This window comes from Protomyctophum parallelum (assembly GCF_964188405.1).
Source record: "Protomyctophum parallelum genome assembly, chromosome: 13".
In the NCBI taxonomy this organism is placed as follows: Eukaryota; Metazoa; Chordata; class Actinopteri; order Myctophiformes; family Myctophidae; genus Protomyctophum; species Protomyctophum parallelum.
The window spans coordinates 11,043,362-11,061,437 of record NC_139708.1 but is presented as its reverse complement, the minus strand read 5'-3'; the positions used below and the strand labels follow the sequence as shown (position 1 = coordinate 11,061,437).

At 43.8% G+C, this 18,076-nt stretch overlaps 1 protein-coding gene across 2 annotated transcripts in view; it reads right to left on the bottom strand.

The window, feature by feature from the left end:
• hlfa (HLF transcription factor, PAR bZIP family member a) overlaps nt 1–17,705 on the bottom strand; it is a 28,366-nt gene extending 10,661 nt beyond the window's left edge. For both annotated transcript variants that reach the window (XM_083780295.1, XM_083780296.1), the window contains exons 1-2: nt 17,233–17,705; nt 14,215–14,601 (exon numbers count right to left, since the gene is read on the bottom strand). In XM_083780295.1, coding sequence (XP_083636421.1) covers nt 14,215–14,601; nt 17,233–17,347 — 502 coding nt within the window. In that variant the 5' untranslated portion in view covers nt 17,348–17,705. The remainder of the gene's footprint in view (nt 1–14,214; nt 14,602–17,232) is intronic.
• Nucleotides 17,706–18,076: the final 371 nt, after the last annotated feature.

The window sequence follows — 18,076 nt, the reverse complement described above, 5'->3', positions numbered from 1 at the left end:
AGCATTGAAAGTTGTAGCACACCGTCACCGTGCCGCATCTGGAGTTTGTACTTTTGCTATTTTTTTATTTATTAGAATCCTGAACAGAAACCATTTTGGACATGTTTCCACCTGATCATTGTATTATGTTCAAAAGAAAAAAAAATAACAACCTGACACAACACTTTGTGAGGCCTGTGGAGCTACACAAAGAAGATTGCCAGGTTTACACCGTGGCTTACTGTTATGTAATAAGTGTGACACAGTGATAGGCCTGGCCTGGACACACACACACACACCCTGGTATGGCGATGTAAGAATGAGGCTGAAGCAGTGGCGTGCAGCCAGCCATATCCTGGCTGGGCCGAGGGAAATGTATGGAACTCTGCCCTGGGTGTGACCCAAGCAGCAGCAACAAACAAGCCTGTTCTTTCTCTTTATACTGGCCAGCCGAAGGGGAAAGCAAGACAAAGGCGGTTCTCTCTAACAAGCTTTAAATAGCCTTTTCTCTCTCTCTCTCTCAGAAAGAGACAGAACACACAGGTTTGGGGCTGTGTTTGGTGTATGTTCCACTGTGATTCATGATAGGAGCTAGTCACAAAGTTCACCACCACCTCACCCTGATACCCTGATGACACATCTATCAGCAGATGGGACTTTTTTTCTTTTCTTTTCTTCTCAGACGGTTCACAGCCTGCGGTAGAGGACAACGTGCTTGACCTCCACTTCTTGAGTGAAAGTATAAGAAAAAAAGGGGGAATTCCAGGGTTCCTCGGCCAGGTTAGGGCAGGTCCAGTTTGTCACAGAATGATGCGGGACACCGCGGCAACGCCAAGCAAACGTGAGGAAGACACCAGAGGAGCTCGGACCAACGTTAAGCCCTGTATAGGCTCCATCACGGGAGTTAGAAATGATAGTAATGAAGGCCCGTTTCCATTCTGGTCAAACAGAGTCAGGGTGCTGATACTGTGCATGTCGGCTCACTGGAAACACTCTGGTTAGCCTGCTACACCAGTGGGTCTCAAAGCGTGGTCCAGATACCCTCGTGTAACTCTGAGAGCGTACACGTGGAACCAAATGGACCTGTGACCTGAGTTTTGGGAGTCCTTGAAATTACAATGTTTGATAACCACCAAATGGAACCACACTAACTGGAACAGAGCCTTCATTAGTATCTCTGGTAACACCTGTGAAGGAAGAAAGGAAGAGGCCCAATTTCTTAGACTAGAATAGACTACCGAGGTCATGACGTCAATCCCCTGGTTTGCAGAAGTAATTTCTCCATGGAGAATACCATTGGGTCATCTTAAAAAGTATTGTGGTCCAAAAATAAACAAACTATCTCTGCGATATTGTCAGGGTGGTGTCTCGTGTATCGTTTATGACAGTGAGTCACTCATATTTGACACAGTCAATGTGTAACTAATTCAGCGGCAGTCAAGTCAATTCTTCATATCCATAATGAGTGAAACCGCTGGGACCATTTGTTTATTTTTGGATCACAGTTATTATTTGACGCGATTCCCCCAAAAAGTCGGAATTCAGAATGTGGGGAAAAAAACACAAAGCAGGTAGGATGTGAAATGACGTCAGACCTGGGCGCTCTAGGGCTGCCTTGCGTGCACAGAGCTTATTTAAGCCCCTGTTGAAAGGTGCTACAAAACAACCAAAACAACCACGTGACGGGCTCTAGACAGCCCCACAAAAGCTTGCCTGTGCAACAACACAAGACAGTACAGCAATCTGTCGCAAGCAGGTAAAGATTTACTCCCTATCCTCTCTGTCCGGGAATGACAAGCATCCCTGCTTGTTTTGCAGGTCACCGCCCCGGGGCTGACGTGTTGTTGGACCAAATATTTCGACATCTGTGACGAGGGCCGGGTCACCGAGGTCTGGAAATACTTGAAGAAGCTAAACTTATTACCTACCTGACAAATTGTACGTGTTTTGTAACCCTAAAACAGCTCTTTGTTGCGACCGCAGGTCTCAGTTGACTATTGATGTCATCAATATTGGCCAGCAACTCTCCTGTTCTGACATTCCATATGTTGATCCTTCCCCATCCATCCTTCCTCTTCGATGTATCCCTTTTGACTGATACCCGTCCTTTTAAACTCTAGACAGGCCTGCCCCAAAGTTATTAGTGCAGCCGTACCCAGCAGCCGGCGAAAATTATTGCCCGGCCCTCATCAAACCCTGTACACTCAAGACACTGCCCCCGCTGCCTTAGATCTCCATATATGGAGCTGACCTGTTCTGACATTCCATATGTTGAACTGACAACATCAAACCCTGTACACATTTGATGCATGTGTTTACCTTGCTTACTGTAAGTCGCTCTGGATAAAGAGTGTCTGCTAAATGCCTACATTGTAAATGATCTATGTTCCCTCAAAACTAAAACTATCCCGAACCCCAACCCAACCCTAACCCCATGAAAGCCTAATCCTAAACTGAGGGAACATATAGGGCTGAGCGAACATAGGCATGACCGCCATGTTGTGTTTGCGGTGGCCTAATAATCTCCCTCACTTTTATGTTTGTGAGCCCCCCAGCTCCATTTGCAACACATACAGTTAGTTGCTAGTGAGATCAGCACATTTCCTTTGGCCTGTCGCAACAAATCACGCAGCACGTCTGTGATTTTCCAATATGCGCCATTAGGGTCCGATTCAGCAGCTCAGTGTCTGAAAGGACACTTTTATTTTGCTTGCTCAACAGCTCCTTTGAATTGAAAAATAGTAAATTAGTGAATAAGTTTGTTTATTTTGGCTTGGGTGGTGGGGCAAACATAGTTGTGATTAAGTAGGATATTTATTGGAAAATAGACCTTGTGCAGACCGCGGCCAACTAGCCGCAATTTGCCATTGACAGTCCATACTGTACATACATTCAAACAGAAAAGTCCTATCTGAATCTGATTGTATTAAACGATGTCAAACACACAGACATTGCAGCTGTACGAAAAACATGAATTATCCTCTTTCTATCTGCAAAGTGGAAGCACTAGCAAGCAAAGAAAGTCCTGCTGCCTCCTGCATTATGTGCAAATTCAGAACAGGTAGTACGCAGGGCAGTTGAGTGATATCCAAGGAGCACTTCCAAACTCCAACACTTTACAAATTATCTCCTGCAAGGAATTTCTTGACAGACCGTAGCTCCTAACATATCTACAGTGGATTTTTATGAAACAAACACTTTGCAGATAGAAAGAGGATAATTCAAGCTTTTCATACAGCTGCAATGTTGGTGAGTTTGACATTGAATAATACAATCAGACTGGATGTATGGGCTGTCAATGGCAAATTGTGGCTAGTCGCCACCCTGCCATTAACTTAATGGTCTATGATGGGCAATGTTTCAGGTACGTTTTAGGTCCTTTTATAGAAAGACAGAGAAAGAGGCTGCATGCTGTCTACGGAACGCAATCACAACACGACCTTTAACATCTCCACTGCGGTCCACTACACAACAGTGTACCAATGATGACGACCACGTCAGCCAAGCAACACAGCCACCTGTGCCAGTGTATGCTTGAAAGCTGCAAAGCAAAGAGTATGAGGTAGTGATGTGGGAAGGGAATGGGATAGTTGTGTGTGTGTGTGTGTGTGTGTGTGTGTGTGTGTGTGTGTGTGTGTGTGTGTGTGTGTGTGTGTGTGTGTGTGTGTGTGTGTGTGTGTGTGTGTGTGTGTGCGTGCGCAAGTGTAGCTTTTGCCCTGGCCTTGACGTCCTTGCATATGCAAAGGCTAAAATATGTAATAGCATGTTGTGTAGACAGATGCCAGGTTTTGACCTGGCATTCTATAGTGTGTGCAGTTTCAATGAGCCGATATTCTACTGACGGATGATTAGTTTACTTATGATCCTAGATGATTATTTCTAAGCATTTGATGTATTACCTTGTGTTATTCTTGCTTATTTTAAGTCACTCTGCATTAAGAGGGTCTGCTAAATGCCAAAATTGTAAATTGTATTGGGGGACCGAATACTCAACCTCAATACTTGAGTCAAAAGTATAGATGCTAAATGCTACTGCGACTCAACTTACGTGCGAATAGAAGATTGGATATTTTACACTATATTTGTACTTTCTCTCTTCCCAGAAATGTAGTGGAGTCTTAATTTCTGCCCTGTAAGAGCCAGCGGTCCATCCCTGTGGTGTACAGTAATTTGTACATTTACTTGAGCACTGTAAAACAATATTGTGGCTGCCCGCATGTGACCGGAGCACAGCCAGAGCCATGTGATGTGTACACACACACACACACACAGAGTGCCTCTCAGCTGAGAGAGAGAGAGGGGGGGGGGCTCCCATGCTAGGTATGCTTTGAGCTCACTCTGGCAAGCTACAGGGAGAAGCGGAGAGGAAGAGAGAGGGAGGGGGAGATGGAGAGAGAGAGGGGGGGGGGGGTGGATTGAGAGAGAGAACAGTGTAATAACAGTGTTATAACTATCCTGCTACCCTAATAGACACTAGCACATGGCCGTGTATCCGCGGTCTATCTCCGACCGAGCCACACTATTAGCACACATCTCTCCATGCCAAAAAAAATCTGCACGCTCCCACAATCCAGCTAGGCTACTTTTTACCGAAGGAAGTGTCATATTTACTGTACAAATATTGTTTTTACATCACCACACGATCCCACGGGCAAAGATGCTGTGACGTCATAATCGTCACACTTCTCCACCAGCACAGAGGCCAGCCATCCGAAGGACCCTCCCCCTTTCACTGCTCCTGTGTGTGATGTGACCTGTGGACTACTCTGCACTGTCTGTAGACTCGCCCACTCCACCAACAACAAACAAGTTAACAACAACGACTCTTGCTTGCCACCGCGGCGCCAACAACAACTGGACTGGAATACTCTGCCATCACCCCCCAAAAAAACGCATCATGCCAAAAAGCAAACGCACCGCACTTTCTGAACGCACGCGTGACGCCAAACATTCGCGAGCCAGTCACACAAACGAAACCGAAGCAGGTAAGCAGCTGCATATCTGAACACATTTAATCATTGCTTCTTCATGTGCTTGCGTGCGCATTTCCCAACTCTGTGATTTATCCATACATCGTGGTGTGTGTGTGTGTGTGTGTGTGTGTTGCGTCGCTCTCCAGCTGCAATTGCGAGTGTGCGCTGAACCCATCCCATGCACATTATTAGTCGCCTATATTTACTACAGTATGCCTACACGCTGGGCCCAGTGTTTGTGTGTGTGTGTGTGTGCGCCCTCCCTCCCCCATGGCACTGGTGGCGTGGAATGTTCATCTAAAAGGGAACAGTACTCTTTGAACCTCACGACGGCCATTTACACAAAGCACGACCGTTCAGTTACTCAATTAAGATCTGTTAAAAACGTTTTTTAATTGTTCCAGCCTACACAGATCTATTCAGGCCCATTCAATTAATCTATCTCTACATTAGTTGCCTCAATTAAGACATCTGTTCAAAACGTTTTTTAATTGTTGCAGCCTACACAGATCTATTCAGGCCCATTCAATTAATCTATCTCTACATTAGTTGCCTGTTCAAAACTATTTTAACATTCACCTCAACTATGCTCTTTGAAATCATTGTCGCAGCCTACACAGATCTATTCAGGCCCATTCAATTAATCTATCTCTACATTAGTTGCCTGTTCAAAACTATTTTAACATTCACCTCAACTACGCTCTATGAAATCATTGTCGCAGCCTACACAGATCTATTCAGGCCCATTTCAATTAATCTATCACTACATTAGTCATGATTAGTTGCCAATCACTCTGCAACTCCATAACCACTAATCAATTAATTGGAGCAGCCTTAGCACATAAACACAGATTACATGGACATTCAGAATTTCTACAGAACAGACATTTGATGGGGATGCCATTGTTGCACCTTCAGCTTTGTCAATGTATGCTTTCTCATTCCTATACAGCCCATTGCATTGCTTGGTGTGTGCGTGTGACACACAGAGAGTGACACCTCCCCCCTGCTCACTGTGTGTGTGTGTGTGTGTGTGTGTGTGTGTGTGTGTGTGTGTGTGTGTGTGTGTGTGTGTGTGTGTGTGTGTGTGTGTGCGCACGCGCAGCAATGGCGGCACGGTGGAAACGCCGGTGGACGCCAACTTTGCTTGTTCTTTAACATCTAACAACCGCACCCGTTCTAACTACGATCGTTAATGTAGTGGGTACAGCTTTTGGAACTTTTGCAACTCCTGTGGCGGTGGCTGTGTGTCAGGATATCACGTCAAGATGTACCCAGCGACGTAGTCTACTACCGGCGACCTGCGTGCATGCGCAAACACACATCTATGTTAAATTATGTATGCACTACTGATATTCTGCTGTCATAGTAACACACACAGCAAAACAATACATACACACACACCAACCACACAACCCAGACCACTAACACAGCTTTCTCACTTCTCAGCTGTGCAGAGCCGCCATGCCCAAGATGGCCAGAGACACAGTCACAGCAGCTCCATGGAGCAGCCTCTGGCCACAGGTACCTACAGTATGCATGTTATCTGATCATCACCCCTACAGCATTGTGTCCATGACACAGACTGTACTTCCATGCCTCAATACAAATACCACTTTGCCACACAAACAACTACCCACACTGCATACACATTTTACACCACTATCTGCACACAATAAAACGCCTACCATAAACCTAAATCACACCAATCTCCACTTCTCAGCTGCGCGCCTGGAGGACATGCAGCACAGAATGAGAATAACCCGGTCTGACAATGCTCACTTCTCCAGCCACATGTAACTACTCTTCTTCTACCAGTCATATTGTATGTTATAATTAAATGTACTACAATTACATTTAATTGCACATAATTTCTGTACCAACAGCAATAACACATTAACTTTGGACCACATATGCAACAACTGGATGCATTACTGACATACAGTTTATCATTACTTCTCAACCCAATATCTACATTTTTCCTCTGCCATCTCAGCACAGCAGCATGACGACAGGCACCGAACACGGACACATACCTGTTCATTGGTAACGCCTCTGGCCACAGGTAACTACACACTAATATCATTACCCAAATGGTAGTACCAACTTCACAAATATTTAAATTGACTGCATTAATGCAACAGCAGCATTATTACATAACTATTGCACCACAGATGTTAACATTAGCTCTCATAACAACATACAATTTACGTTTCTCCCCTACCATCTCAGCTCCCAGCCATGAGGACAGGACAACTACCACATCACCCCCAGAAACACACATCAGACCATCAAAGAAAACGCACATCACTTTCAGCAGATACACGCGACGCCACACAGAAGCGTTCCACTCACTTGCACTTTAATGCAACAACACCATCATTAAATAACACTTCTTCCATTGATGACCTACACTTGCAGTTTATCATTACTTCTAACTACACAATATTCACATTTCACCACTACCTTCACAGCTCAGCACCATGAGGCCAGCCACCACACAAGGACACACACCCGCTCATTGGAAACGCCTCTGGCCACAGGTAACTAACTACTCATCTTCTCCCATTACCCCTGTACTGCACTTTTGCTGACCACACACACATGTCCTAACATGCATACATTTCACAACTCCCATCATTTCTAATAACTCATTAATGCTCTCCTATCTACCTTCACAGAACCACAATCACGCATGACCAGACAAAAGACAACACACTTCAGAAAACAACTTACACACAGCAATCCATTACAGACACCTAGGATGGACTCGGTCTGCATTTCATGCCATGCTCTCATGTTCCCCTGGGAGAAGTCAAAAGGTCCTGTTGGAAAGAAAACATTCAGTGCCTGTTGCCGTTATGGCCAAATTCAACTCAAACCATTCATGGACCCACCTCCTGCACTAGCATCTCTGTTTGCCAGAACGTCACCACAGTCAAGGGACTTCTTTGACAACATTAGACATTACAATGGCTTGGTTTCTATGGCTTCTAAGTCTGTGTCTGGCACAAAAATGAACTTCAGAGGACGTGGCCCACAACCATTCAAGATGAGTGGCCAGATGTACCACCTCATTCCCTCAGCAGTCTTTCCTGACAACACACAAAAACCCAAATACTCACAAATCTTTGTCTATGACCAAGACAATGAAATTAAGAACCGCCTTCATCACGCAAGGGGAGATGGAGTTATTAGGGAAGACACTTTGACCGTGATTCAGGATGCCCTGAAAACAGTTAATCCTTTAGTCAGGTCCTTTAAGAGCGGAGCGGAAATGTTCAACCTCAACCCAAGTGAGGACTTCACCATTGTGTTCAAGGCCAAAAGCTCACAGGGAGCACACAAACGTCATCTTAATCCAGATGTGACTAATGTGGTTATTCTGGCACCCGGGGAACAAACACAGCCGAGGGATGTTGTACTCTACAGAACTTCAGCTAATGCACCTCATCAGAGACAAACGACACATAGCACTCCATCCTATGTATGATCCAACCGCCTATCCCATAATCTTGCCACATGGAGATGCCGGCTACAGCATTGATAATCGCATTATGAAAGTTCATGCATCTTGTCTTCAACCACACAAAAAGTCAGCCTTCAAGAATTCTTCCGATTCCACATACATCCCAGAACTACCTCCTTCAACACTCTACTGAGGTCGGGGAGACTTGGCCAAGAGTACTTTTGCGATCAGTACAGCAAGATAGAAATCTGCCGGATGATCTTCTACAGGAGGAAGGAACTGCAAGACAAATACAGGGTACAAGAAGAAATTGTACAGCTGCTTAGTCCTCTACTGAATGTGGAACAGATGGCACTCTGCCAGGCGGTTTATCAGGCAGTGAATGCACCAAAAGAGGACACCATCACAAGACAATTCATTCTCAACTCCCCAGCAGGCTATGGCAAAACCTTTACATTTAAGGTCATTGCAGCCAACATTAGAGCACAGAATGGCATTGTGCTGTGTGTTGGCAGCACAGGCTTAGCTGCTCAGAACCTTGAGGGTGGCAGGACAGCTCATTCAAGATTTAAAATACCAATCCCTATCTTTGAAGACTCCGTCTGTGCCATAAAAGCTGAGTCCTCCCTGGCTAAGCTAATCAAAGAAAGCAGCATAATCATTTGAGACGAGATCTTCAGTGTTAACCGCTTCAATGTAGAGTGCGTGGAAAGAACACTGAGGGACCTGATGCACTCTGACCAACCTTGGGGTGGCAAAACTGTCCTGTTAGGTGGAGACCCTAGGCAGACACTCCCCGTTATCAAGAGAGCAAGCAGAGCCCAAATTGTTAGAGCTTGCATCCAAATGTCTCCACTCTATCCTCTCATGAAAGAACACAAACTACACTTCAACATGAGGACTGACATAGCTGAGAGGGAGTACAGTACAGCACTCGCATCGCCCTCCCACTATTGCCTTCTTCCCATTTGCGACACATCGCATGGCGCTAGGATGAGCGGGCCGAAGGCCCGCGAAGTTCTAGTTACTATAATCCATCTCTGAGAATGTACAGAGAGAGAGAGAGAGAGAGAGAGAGAGAGAGAGAGACTTTACACTGGTAACGTTTGTAAACACTGGAGTACCAGTACCGGTACTCCAGACCTATTATTATTATTATTGTTGTTAATGTAGTTTAGCTTTGGCCTCCTACTTATTTCAATTCATCAAACATTGGAATATTGGAAACTACATTTCCATGAATTCAATTCAGGTGGTGGGTATTTGATAGTAATACCAATACGTAATTTTTACAGTGTGTGTGTGCGTGTGCGCACGTGCACAGGGATACGATGTACCTAGGCTATTACACCTGCACCGACAGACGTGCGGCTTCATTCATCCACCGCCGTGTAGTATTACTGGCGATTTATAGTTTGGCGGTGACGAAAATAGCTGATCTATTAAGCTGCGACGTGTTGCGAGCTTATATATCAGCTATTTTTGTTTACCCGCCGGAGGACAGATGGCTTGCAGAGTCTGGGGATTTACGTCAAATTGAACGGTGAAGGTGGAGTGGAGGTGTGTGTGTGTGTGTGTGTGTGTGTGTGTGTGTGTGTGTGTGTGTGTGTGTGAGGGCGTGCATTTTTGTGGATGCAAGCACTGCTTGTACTTGAGAGCGATTTACTCAGGCCCACTGCAAACCTAAACAGCTCTGATAGGGTGGCCATTGAAACCTAAACAGCTCTGATAGGGTGGCCATTGAAACCTAAACAGCTCTGATAGGGTGGCCATTGAAACCTAAACAGCTCTGATAGGGTGGCCATTGAAACCTAAACAGCTCTGATAGGGTGGCCATTGAAACCTAAACAGCTCTGATAGGGTGGCCATTGAAAAGACAGTTGAACTTTATGTTGTTTTTTATCCGGTCACATGTTGGACAGAACAAACACCAGGTGAGAGCTAAAAAGAAATATGTAAAATAATAACCAATCTAAAAGCTCATGTCGGCTCGTAGATTGCCTTATATTCGATATGTAGCACAACAAAAGCAGGCTTAATTCCCAAACTTCCAGATTCATAACATCACCTAAGGTGGGTTCCAAAAACCCTAAATTACTGTACTGGGCTAAAGCGAACTTTAACACAGTACAGCATATACCCCTGTAACGCCAAAGTCCAGGGCTACAGTACAGAACACCAACGGCACAAACTATCTGCGTATACATACATCCAAGGCCAACAACTGCTCTGCAAGGCTCAGCTGTGGTGGTCTACACAGGGTCACGCTTGTCAGCCAAGGCAAATGGAAAAAAACAGCCCCTGGAAATAGTTTTGGGTGAAGGTCAGGGAGTACTCAGGGAGAGATAACATCTTAGGGGACAGAGATTAAGGGTGCAAGGCAAACAGCAACAACTTGTTCCCTCCCCTTTGCTCACGGAGTTGACAATCACATATTTGCGGAAGGCGATTCTGGCGGTTCTGCTGCTTGCTCCATTATGAGCAAACAGAGGCGTAAGGCCTCTCTGCCCTAAACATCACACCAATAAACGTTTTAATAGGGATGTTAACAATTAATCTAAAATCGATAAAACTATAGTAGACATTATTCGATTAAATAAACAATTATAATTAATTGAAAAAAATGTATATTTTATGTTCTTTTTCTTTCTTTTTGGGGGGGCCTTGATTGAATGATTGAATAGTTATAAATGTGCAAACAGCAACAGAGTACAGTCAAACACTTAGTCAAAGGGATGGCACCAAAACAAGTCCTTGCAGTCTTGTTTTCATTCAGGCCCTACGCAATCGTCATCTTGGAAACACAGTCCTGACGCGATCTAAAGATTTCCCTACAGTATTTTCAATACAACAGAAATATCGTTCCGTGTCCCATGCAGCGGGGTAGCGGGAGTGACGTCAGTGACTTCGGTACTCTTTATTATTTATTTTTTTATTTTATTTTTATTTATTTATTTTTTGCGGCTTACGCCTTTTATTGATTTTTGAAGGGACAGACAGTAGGCTGACAGGAAACGGGAGAGAGATGGGGGGATGACATGCAGTAAAGGCCGTGTCGGGTCCGGGAGTCGAACCCGCGGCACACTGCGACTGGATTACCAGTCCGGTGCCCAGACCGTTACGCTACGGCCTGGGCCTCTTTATTATTTATAACGAGCATTTGTGAGGTCCAATTACATGAAGATTGAAAATGAGCGAAGTGCTCATTTAAGTGCAGTACTCAAGTAGATGTACTTGGTTACTGTGCACTACAGACTATAATCAGCCACATAATGTTATTCAGCTGTCTCCTCTCCACCGCCCACGCATCATCTCGCCATCACCACGGCAACAACCAGTGTCACCAGCTCCTCGGGCAAGGTACAGTACAGCAGCGGTGCTCAAAGTGAAGCACCGCTATAGAATGACTTATATAGCATTATCTACAGTATGTAGCATCATTTTAGCCAGTTTATCAATATTTGTAACTTGGGCTATTAAAAACAATAGCAGGTCTATAAGCTCACAGTGTGTCACAATTTTTGAAAATGTAATGTTGATGACACATGATGTTTTTAAGACTTAAAAACAATACAGCTGCAATGTTGGCGAGTTTGACGTTATTTAATGAATGGGCTGCCAATGGGAAGTTGCACCTAGATAGCACCTTGCTGGCAAGATGGCAGCCGTGTGCAAATCATTGATTGATTGAATGATTGATTGATTGATTGATTGATTGAAATATTTATTAACAGTTTGCAGAATTACAGTACATTTCAAGCACAACTCAATACAAAGACTGTTAACTGTGAGTGGACGACCCAATAAAGAATTACACTTGTTTGCAAGAGGGTCCACCTTGTTCAATTCATCAAAACATTTAGAGACGTACAAATAGACACTTCTATACAGCCAAAGAACAGAACAGGAATTCATCATAAAGGAGGTAAAAAAAGAAAAGAAACATATACAGTGAGGGGAAAAAGGGGTGGGGGATTCCGATTTTACGGGGGCCAGTTTCGAATTGCAGCCGTGCCCTTTGAGAGCGGTTTTGAAGGAGTCAAGGGATTCGCATGTCTTAATGACTGTTGGTCATCAATGAGGAAATCGATTATTAAAATTAATAATCGATAATCGCTGTATATATTAAAAAATCTTTTATATATATATATTTTTTTTTTTAATGAAAATCTGTTGGAAAGGCAATATTGTCTCTTAAACAGGACAGGGCTATAGGCCTAACAAAGTGTGCCTGGGATGTGTCTGTGTAGCTGCATGAGGAGTGTGAGTGGAGATTGATTCCAATCAAGATACAGGTTTGGAGGATTTAGCAGGTTTTGGGAATTTACCTAATCAGGCCTAGGCTGGGGTTGCTCAACACTGGTCCAGGGACCACCAGTGGTCCTTGAGGGGGTTCCAGGTGGTCCTCATCCAAAAGATGGAGTTAGTAACCACTACCACTACTTTAACTAAAAGTAACTAAAAGTATTTTTTTTATACAAGTATTGGGTTTCTACGTGTGGTGGGTGGCTCAGAGTGCTTCCACTAAGGAAAGTAGGCTTTCTAATGACACAACCCGCCTTTGTTTTGTTGAGTAGCAAAAACTAAAGACGAGAGGCTGGTCTGCATTCATGCGAGCGGCGGAAGTTGAGAGTAACATAGCTCTAAATGCAACGCATTAGAGCTATGGACCAGAGCGACTCTGGGGGGGAAGATTATTTATATTTGTAGGGTCCCCCCCTCCCCCCAAAGATGAATCGGTTAATATTGAATTATACAAATCGATTTTCATTTTGGACACATTTACACATCCCTAGTCATCAATTACTGTACCAAAAGTAATCAACAGACTAGTAACCTGGTCCAATATTAGCCAATATAATGAAGGTACAGTATGCTGAATATATGGGAGAAGGATGCTTGCAGTTGTTTCTATGCATGCTTTAGCCTGTGGACCCTGCAAGAGACTCATCTAATTAGGCTAATTGCATATTAGCTAGTAATAGATACACTGCATTGTAGGCTAGACCGGCGAATCTCTTTTTTTCCCAAGGTCGGACCCTCACTTTGATATGCATTAGGACAGTGTCTGAGACTCCCGGTCTACACTATCAAATCCTCAGTGTTAATGTAATTGTGTATGTGCAAATGGAACCAAATTGTCCAAATCTCAAAGATCTCTCACCTGTATTCAATCTGTGCAAAATAGCCCCTATAATACCAGTGATCACTAATGGCATATATATACATACATATACATGTATATATAAATTAGTCTATCACTCTGTATAGTTGTATATGGTAAAATTAAGGCACACCTGGACACTATTTGGGAGCCACTGGGCTAGACAATGTCATACAATGACTACTATGAGCAGCTGATCAGCTTTTAACTCTGAATGGCAAAGACGCAATTTCTCCTCTTTTTCTTCCAAGGGCCAGAGTGCCAAAGACAGAAAGATGGGATTTGGTGTTTTCAGTGTTTCCCACTAGAGGGCGCTTGTCGCCACCATCTGAATGATCCTCAGTTGCTAGGACACACATACTGTACTACAGGCAGGAACCGGAAGTCGGGGCTCCACAAGGAGCCCACCTGTAGCTTTGTATATATCCTGGACACATTCACCACATCGCGCCTGCAGTGGCTCTTCAAAAAAAGGTAAAAACTCTGAAAACACTGGCACTGTGTGTGTGTGTGCGTGCGTGCGTGTGTCCGAATATGCTTTGACTGATGATCGCACGACATGGTGATGACCAATTCTCCCAGCCCTCATGATAAATGGCCATAAATGCGTAATAAGAACATCATTTTACCCGCTCTGCTGGGGCTGTGCTGCTGGCAGTTGGGGGCGCCGCCGGCATGAGCGGAGACGGTGGCTCGACTGCTGCTGAGGTCCACCACGGACGGGCTGGTGACGGCGGCGGGCGAAACGGGCGCCACCTGTTGCAGAGGAGGGGGCCGCTGCTGCTGTGGGGAGGGGGCCTGGGGGTGGAGCCGGGGGGCGGTGTCTCTCCGGGACGATGGGTTGGCGGGGATGCCGTTCTCCGACAGGAACTCCTCCAGGTCCATGTACTCTAGCTGGAAGTTGTCCCCGTCGTACGGCAGGGTCTTGTCCCACAGCGTGGGCCCCAGGAAGGCCGACTGCGGGTGGCTCTCATCGTCCAGCTTCTTGATCTCCTTCTCCTTCTCTTTCACCAAACCTGGTGGAAAAAAAATACAAAGTGTTGAGAATATGATTTAGATAGCATGCTATTTAGACAGATGCTAGAATCATTGTTTACCTGGCCTCCTATAGTTTCAAAATGTACAGAATGTTGTTTAGATAGCATATTGTTTAACGTGAGGCCGATGTTATAAAAAGGCTTCTAAATCAGACAGTTTTCTGAAATAATCTAATATATCAGTGGTTCTCAAACTATTTCATGTCAAGGACCCGGCACTCGGTGCCGCGCTACGAGCTTGGAAATCTGCTATTTTTCAATAGCTAAAGTATAAAAGAATGCTTAAAACACCAAAAGGGGTTCCCGTCCTGAATGATGCTAGGATCATTGTTTACCTGGCCTCCTATAGTTTCAAAATGTACAGATTGTTGTTTAGATAGCATGTTGTTTAAACAGATGCTAGCATCATTGTTTACCTGGCCTCCTATAGTTTCTTTGAGGCACTACGTTGCCCTCTCTGTACTCTTATTATTGTTATTATCTACCTTGTTTATTGACTAGGGTTCACGTTTACATGAACCCTTACATCAGCATCCAGCCTCTAGATCAGTAGCCTCGGAAACCCAGACGTTTTTATTTCCATGGAGAAAAAAGTCTGGGTCCGAGTCCACTTCAATACGGCATAGAGTAGCGCAAACGTCGATCACTCTCTGCTGATTTCTGATCGTCTGCACCTTTGTTAAATTGACGCACACATGCACACACTCACACTCCTCTCTCTCTCTCTGTCGCTCTAATTAATTAGTCTCATGTCCAGCAGCTGGCACCGTTTCTGCTGGCGGATCCTGCCGGGAGCTGCCTATGCCATAGAAAGCATAGGTGAGTTCCAGGCTACTAGATCGGTGTTTCTTCACCTTTTCTATACACAGGTTTAATGTTTGTCTTTAGTTCAATGTTAATTTTGTAAACGCCATTGACATTGAAGGGAAAATTTACGTCATAATGTAACTCACTACGTCATATTGTCTCTTTATTGTTAATGGCGTTTAATGTTTGTTTTTCCATTACATCACCATTACCTAATTAACACGCCCCTCACTTCACACAGGTGTGATTTTTTTAAGCTCTTATCTGGACAACTGGCACATTTTATCAGTTGTGTATGATTTAAGACTTCAATGTCACTCAGAAACAGATTCAAGACCAATGCATTGTAACTGCAAAACTGTACCTACCAAAACACCCTCCCCCCAGACTTCTGACCTGCCCATTAACACTATTACATCAATCAATCAACACATGCACACTATCTGAACTTGTGAGCCATGGCTTGTTAAGAAGGGTTTTCCCTTGATATTGTGGCCTGCTATTATAGTATAATTGAAGTAATAGGATGCTGATCACTCTTTATTGGTGCTTAACAGTCAATATTTCGTTTCAATCTTTTCTCCTACACTACTAAGATTAGTTCAAACATTTAAGGTACAGTAAGAGATTTTACTTTGTTAAAATAAATGCTAAATTGTCCTAACACAAACATTAAATGCCATTGATAATAAATGGCTTCTTTTTTTTTTTTACTTCATAATGTAAACACAAACATTACAAGGAAATTATGATGTATGATGATAAGAGCGCCCCTCACTTCACACTGTGTGATTCTTTTCCCCCCTTTTTTACATGTTGTTTTAAACAAAAATATCACTTACACTACATTTAATTGTGATGTACTTATACATACATGTACATATTTGTATAACGATGTATGTGGTTGCTGTTTCTTTACATTTCCCCATGGACCGGCCTCTACTTATTTAGTAATTAAGTACCTGCTAATCAACTGTCATCAAAAAACAGCTGCCCAGTCTGATGTTTAACAGAAACGGCGACCTCTATGGACAGCTCCCAGAATGACAATACCCTTCAGAGACCCTGTATAAAACCTACTCACTGCCATTATAGTTTAAAGAAAAAAGAAAAAAAACACACATTATTATGAGACCCATATATGAATATTACTCCCAGTGACCCACCGCAATATGCCGTGGCTATATCGGTCTCATATCAAATATATAGACAACAGTCAGTCACGTCACGAACCCAGCTGAGCATAGCTGCGAGGTTTTTAAAAGCTTTTTTTTACTACTGTCACTCAACCACAGTAAATTCACTATGTTATCTGGCTGCTATGATTTTTACTAGATTCAAAACAAACAAACGAGGGGAAACGATCGGATTCATTAACAGCTGCTTCAAGTTAAACGCAGTTCTTCCCACTGCGGTTGTGTTGGACTATCTGATCTGTGAAAAACAGGCTGTACTTGTAGGCTACTGTTTACTGATAATTTTGATAAACAGAAATGAGTAACCCCGCTAGACTGACTGACACTTATAGTGTCACCATGTAGGCTATTTATTTAATTTATCCAGTTCAATTCAATTAGAAATTCTAATTGAATTAGATACGATTGATACGATTGATACGATTCTAATTTAGAATCGTATCAATCTTGCAATAACAGGGATATTATCCTACGTTGTGGGTTATTGATTGCCATGGCATGTACCATTATGCATTGCACGGTCAATCAATCCATATTCACTGAATTTCACTCATGTAAAATGCATGCAAATATACATTGTATTTGTAGCCTACTATAATTAGTGTACCTTCGTGGTGGTGGAAGGGCAGCTTCAGCGGGTTCTCCAGCAGAGACTTCAGCACGCCATGTGTCGGCGGCAGAAAAGTTGGGTTTATCGAGAGAGGTCTGGACATTTTCTCCATTACACTGTCTTATTATTATTATTATTTATTTTAAATGTTTTGTCCGGGGGCAGGGGGGCACAGGCAAGAAGCGCACAAGGGCCCCCGCAACAACAGAAAGGGAAAAAAAGGAAAATAAAAGTTATGTGTTGTCCAAAATCCTCCGGGGAAAAACAAATCTCCTTTTTCCTCTTCGGCTGGTCGGACGGACCCCGCGAGTGTTGAAAGCTCCGTTAAGTCAGTCAGTGCTGTGGTGGAGGAGGGCGTTTGTCCTGTGTTCCCTCTCTGTGCTTTGCTGTACTGTTCTGTTCTGTACTAGCCTTCTGTTCTGTTCTGTTCTGTTCTGTACATTAGGACTGTGTTTGTGTGGAGGAGCGCCTCTCTCCATGTGCGGACACTGTGGTCCTGACGTGGAAACCCCCCCCCCCTCTCCCTCTCCCCCTCCCGATGGATGGGACCGTCTCGTTGGCTTAGACGAGGGACGAGGCGTGGTCTCGCTGTGATTAGTTGAATGGACCAGTAAATGGTAAACAAACCATCAAACTCACTTTAATAAATAATATACACACTAGGCTACAATTAAAAATAATAACACTAATGTGATATAGGCCTACAACAAATACACTGTACAATATTCAAAATAAAATGCACAACAAGATGCAATTTACAATAATGCACTGACTATGACATCATTGAAACTCATGTGTTCAAACTGTATAGCCGCCCTACTTGATAGGGAGGTGTGTGTGT